This window comes from Hydra vulgaris, chromosome 02 (genome assembly GCF_038396675.1).
Source record: "Hydra vulgaris chromosome 02, alternate assembly HydraT2T_AEP".
Classification (NCBI taxonomy): domain Eukaryota; kingdom Metazoa; phylum Cnidaria; class Hydrozoa; order Anthoathecata; family Hydridae; genus Hydra; species Hydra vulgaris.
Genome location: NC_088921.1, coordinates 36,315,781 through 36,322,023, shown reverse-complemented (window position 1 = coordinate 36,322,023; position 6,243 = coordinate 36,315,781). Strand labels below are relative to the sequence as shown.

General features: G+C 27.3%; 1 protein-coding gene across 1 annotated transcript; it reads right to left on the bottom strand.

The window, feature by feature from the left end:
• Positions 1-2,993: 2,993 nt before the first annotated feature.
• LOC105849048 (sodium/potassium-transporting ATPase subunit alpha-1) lies at positions 2,994-3,683 on the bottom strand. The gene has a single exon (XM_065789498.1). The coding sequence runs from the start codon at positions 3,681-3,683 to the stop codon at positions 2,994-2,996; it is 690 nt and encodes a 229-aa protein (XP_065645570.1).
• Between the last annotated feature and the right edge of the window lie 2,560 nt (positions 3,684-6,243).

Sequence of the window (6,243 nt, the reverse complement as noted above, 5' to 3'; positions counted from 1 at the left end):
TATATTGCTTAATGGCTTAATGGTTCATTACAAAATATAGATTTGAAGGATCAAAAATTAAAGATACTGGAATATTTCAAACTTATATGATTTGTAAAGAAATTAGAGAGAAAAGATAGTTACACCGAGAAACCAACGAGTATTAAAAGATTTATAAAATTACTTGCTCTGAATGCGGGTCAATTATGGATGTATTTAAACATTCAATATTGGATGTTTAGAATTTTTACTGAAAATTTTTTTTTGTTGCTATTTGTGGTTTATAAAACCATTTTTTTATTGAAGCAAGTAAGTTTAAGCATCATCATCTACTAACACAACGACCAACACAACAACTAACACAACAACTAACATAACAAATAACACAGTTTTTGCTACATCGACTTTTTTTTACTAAGCATAGTTATAATAGAAAAATAAAGATTTCTTTTATACTCTTTTTTTTTTTATCATCTAACTCACCCAATGGACACAGACGTATTGTGTACGTCACAAGTCCGTTTTTTTATTACTAACTTTATAATTCAGAATCACCGAACCAAAAATTTACCCTACCATGAAGTATCTATGATGAAGAGCCTACTTTACCATGAAGTATTCATACTACAATTATAGCAATAGACTTATTTTTATGTTGTAGTTAGCTACAAGGCTAAGATATGTAGGTGTTGACAATTTATAGTTATCAGTGTATTGTAACAAAATTGCAAATTTTAATTTAAAATAAAAATTTCAATTATATTGAGATTAACATTAAGAGATATAAGTTAAAATCGAACAATAATGTGATAAAAAATTGTTCAAAATTTGCTATAAAGATCATTTCTCACCAAGTAGCTTTAATATATTAAAGGATATTAAACTAATAAAAAAATAGACTAATTTAGTAAATTTTGTCAAACAAACGAAAGAATATACTAATGTAGTCAATACATTTTGTAATTTTCATACTGTCGTTATTTATTTATTTTTTAATGTTAATTCACCTCCCCGAGGCCCTGAAGGCCACTACAGTCGAGGAGGCTACTTTAATTGTGATTACAACTCTTTCTCAACTCTATAATTCTGAAACAGGAACCTTGACGAACAAGGCCAATGCGCGGAGAAACAAGTTGAGCGCGGTACTACCAGGGACGTAGTGGGGATCAAACTCGGAACTTTTCACTTATGAGGCAAGCGCTCTACCGCAACACCACTACCGCATAATTTTTACTACGACAGTATGAAAAGTAAATTCTGTGATTTTCATACTATCATAGTAAAGACTAATAAAAGTTTACATTAGTCAGGTATCATGTCAATTAAAATCAGATTAAAAATTGTCACCTGAGAGAAATGGTGCATCCCATGCATATATTACTGGTAATATTTTATCATAATAAAACATAACAAAGCTTTGTAACTGTTATTGTAAAAATTACAAGTTACTAATACAAGCGCAGATAGTTTTGTTATCAAACTGAAAATATTTATACAGAAAATGACACGAGTTTCGGAGTTTTGGGGCCACAATCGTGAATTTATAAAAAAAGTCAATTATGTCTTGTTTTTCTAGGAAAAAAAGAAAGAAAAAAAAAGTCGATTATGTCTTGTTTTTCTAGGAAAAAAAGAAAGAAAAAAAGTCCTTTAGAAAACAAGTTGGTGGAAGGGGGTGGGGGGGGCCCCATATCTTCCCATTAGCATCGGCCATAAAAAAGCATACAAGTTTTAGGTTTCTGCTGCATTAACATGCTGATTTAATTACCACTGCAATGCATATCTGAATTAAAAAATAAAATGGCCCAAAGTCTTACTTAAAAGTAATAACTAATCATATGGTTCAAGTTTAATGCTTTACTGTAAAGCATTAAACTTGAACCATATGATTAGTTATTACTTTTAAGTAAGACTTTGGGCCATTTTATTTTTTGATTCAGAATTTGAATGCAGGAGTTTACAAGCAACTCCATTTAGAGTGAGTAATTGCAAAGAATGTAAAGTTTACATTCTTTGCAATTACTCACTCTAAATGGAGTTGCTTGTAAACTCCTGCATTCAAATTCTAATTCAATTAGACAATAAAACAGGTTTCAAAATAATGTTTTTAAAAATCTGTACCAGAATCATACCATTGTTTGCAAATTTTTTGTATTGTTTCAGCATAAAAAATTAGGAAATAAAAAACCAAGCCTTCAAACTATATTAAAAAGAAAGAATAACGAACGACAAGTCAAAGCTGAAGCCAAAGTCGATGATGAAAATTAGAATTGATTTAGTATTTTACTAAACCAATACTAATATTATTAGTACTGTTGGTTACATTTAGCACTCATAAACCTTTTTCACAGCTTCAAAAATTAAAGACTTTTCTAACCAAACTGGCGAATTTATAAGTTTGGAAGAGGACAAAAATAGCACAAATTTATTATGACAAAACCTAAAGTCTAAGAAATTATAAATGTAAAAAAGCGCAATTAATTTTTTTTAATTGCAAAAAACAAATTATTATTATTATACAAGGATTTTATTTTTTGTTTTTAACAATTGTTTTTTAATTAATATTATTATTATTTCTTATTATCATAATTTTTTTTCATAAACTAAAATAATTTACAAGAAACGCTATTTTCTAGAGAAAAGAACGAATAAAGTTCGAAAATTAAAAATTCTTTATCAATAATAAAAAGCAACATTTTTAAAAATCTCTTGATAATAAGTTAATACAACGGGTTCAAATCAATTTCCCAAAAATACAAAAATAACATTTTAATTACTCATGTTATTTTTATCACAATAAACAATGTAATAAATTATATTTCACACATTAAAGTGATAATTAATAAATAGACATTTAACAATTTATTTATGTTTTATTTATTTTCGTCAAACTAATGTCGTGAAAATTTTAGTTTAACAAAAGACGAAAATTTTCAGGAAAAATTTGAATTTGGTAAGATGTTTATATTATATACAATTTATAAAATTAATTTATAAAATTACCTAGTTAATATATTTCATGTTACTGTTTGAAAAGAACTTGCTGGTTTTGCTGAATAAGAATAAAAACTGGAAAGCGATTGGTGTGTAAGTCGAACTTTTCGGGCAACCTTAGTCAAGTTTCCGAATATAGTGCCATTACCTGTCGCGATTACAATGCCAACACATTTACCGCTTAGTAGTTCGGTTCCAGCAAAAACCACATTTTCACTGTGTAAAAAATCCCTATTTGTAAAAATATTTGACTTTTTTTCAAACTTATTACCAGTTATAATACGGTTATCAACAATTAGACATCCTTCATATTGAAAAATTATAATATCCGCTGGGACAATCTGACCACATTCTAAATGTATAATGTCTCCTTTCACCAAATTTCTTCCGGTTATGTTTTTTTTTATGCACTCTCGAGTAACACAGTGGGTTTTGTTAATTCTGTAATTAAATACTCTATCCCAATCCTTTTTTGACCAGTCTGCTTTTGAATAAATGCACGGAAGTAGTTTCTTAATGGCAGACTTCGATTTTGTATTTTTTTTTGGTCTTGAATATTTGTTGCATCCATAAACTTTAAGTAAAACTTTTGCATCAATATTTTTAACTCCATGCGTAAGATCCGTATTTAAAACGTAGCATATTTCGTCAAGACTAAGAGAATGTATTTGGTTTTCGATTCCAAAACTGTAATTGCCACTTCTCTCTCCCATTGCTTTTGTATTTTTCCGTAATTTTAAAAAGATAAAATGTTTATATCATAATGTTTGCATTGGTAACGACGTCATTTCCGTGATAATTTAAATGAAACTCGTATCCTTCCCACGTCTGTGTTAAAATTTGACAATAATCTGAATGAATAAATACTGTTGCGTGTTTTTAATTATTTTTATATAATTAACTTTTTTTAATTATATAAATATTGCTAAAATCATTGTTAGACATTAGAGATGAGACGTAACGTAATCTTTTTAAAAACAGCCGTCATTATATTAACATCGTTCTTCTTTATCAAATATAACGGTGAGATTGGTAATAAAAGTAAAAAAAAAATTCTCAAAATTTTCTTTTGGTATTTTTAATAAGCAACTTTAATTTTCAAAAGTGTTTTTAAGTAACAAAGATGGGAATGGGTTAAACAATTAGTTGAGATAAGGGTGTTAAAGGCGTAAAGTAAACATGTTAGAGGTAAATAAGGGAGTTACATAATGATGTTGTAAACAAATTTAGAAGTTTTTTTTATTTATCTAAGTTATTGGATAATAAAAAACTCAAAAAGCAGTAATGGTTTATCGGGGAACGTTATGTTATTTATCAGAAAACGAAATGTTATTCATTTTTAAATTCAAAGTATAAATAAACTCTTTGGTAAATCTCAAGAGAGTATTTTAAAACTAGTGAAAAAACATTTCTTTAAAAAATGATTTAAAAAAAACTTGGTACAAAAAGATTGACGTAAATTAGCTGTTCAAAAACACTTTGACGTTTAAGCTGATGAAGTTTGGACTCATGACGTTTTAATGTCAGCTTTTTAAATCAAAACAAATAAACCCTGCATCATATTAGACTTGTTTGTACCTTGTTTAAATCTTGGCTTTATATTGAATTTAGACAAATATTTTTTTACTAATGTGTGACCCTTTTGACTAAAAGCATCGTTATGTCAAAAATGACATAATATGAGTTTTGTTCATCATTTTAAATGTGCGAGCTTCAAAATGACACTAAAATACTCTATCCTGATTCTATCTGAAGTTATAATCAAAAATATGTCACATTTCACAATTGCGATTCCGAGAAAAATGCGGCTAAAGATGCGGTATATAAAAATCAAAACTCCATAGCTAGCCATTTCTTTTAATTTCTTTTTATTTCTTCATGATCGCACGTTTTGTTAATAATTACTAGTACTAAAGTCTTAGATTAAAGTAAATAACATAATGATGACTTTGTGAATGAAAAATACATTCTATTTTAATAATCATTTTAAAATTAATCATCAATTTTAAGTAATCACAAAATTTTAAAACGATAGGTTGTACAAAATCACTAAAAAAATACAAACTTTATCGATTACTTGGGTTTAATTTATGCTTAAAAAGTCTTTTAGTAATTTTTATTGGCAAAAATTCCAATTTAAAAGAAAATTAGATTTGATCAGTTTTTTTTTTCATTTTATACTGTTTGATATGTTGCGATTTAATTACGATTTTGGTTAAATGCGTCACATATAACCTTTTAAAGATATATATAAATTTTTTAATTTTTAACAAAAAAATCATTCTATTATCTCTTTATAATGGTTTTTTGAAAAATAGAAGTTTAATTTATAGCATTAGTTTTATATAATTTTATTAAACTAATTTAATGTTTAACATATATGATATAACTGTGAACATTTGTCGCGTATAACGAAAAAATGTTTTAAATTAGAAAAGGATTAGACAATTAAAACGATTAAACATTAGACAAAATTAGAAAAGGATTAGACAATTAAAACGATTAAACATTAGACAAAATTAGAAAAGGATTAGACAATTAAAACGATTAAACATTAGACAAAATTAGAAAAGGATTAGACAATTAAAACGATTAAACATTAGACAAAATTAGACAAAGTTAGACTGAAGCAAAATAAAAAACACATTAAGATGTTTTTCAGAAGTGTCACTTTTGAGGCAAAAATCATATACTCGCCATTTTTGAAGCTTAAAAGCTAAAATTTTCGTTGAATGTTCATTATACCTTGGCCAACAATAACTATTATTGTATTGTCGGTTGTCATACCTCTGAAGAATACACTAATAACACGAAACCAAGGACAAATGAAATAACGAATAGTAAAAATGTGACGCGTATTTCGTATTTAGTTTTTAATTTTCTATTAATTATAAATAGTCACCTGCACTGATAATACATTTTTGTTTGATTGAATAAATATCATATATGTGCAGAACACTCAGGGGCGGATCCAGACCACCTAAAAAGGAAGGGGTGAGGAGCGTTTAAAACTTTTTTTGATTCGGTCCATCAGGCCATTTAGAAAAGAATGAGGGGGTGGGAGTGGGGTTGGTTTAGTTGATCCAAACTATCCAGTTAAGTAGGGGGAGGGGCGGTTATCATGTTTTTAATTAATTTTTTAGAACCTTTATCTTTTATTAAATTTATGTGACTATGAAATTATATCGATGCGATTTTTTTTATTTTTTTTTTATTTTGCGCAATTCAGATTCATTAAAACTTTTTATTACTTTTTAAATAATTGTTCAGTTA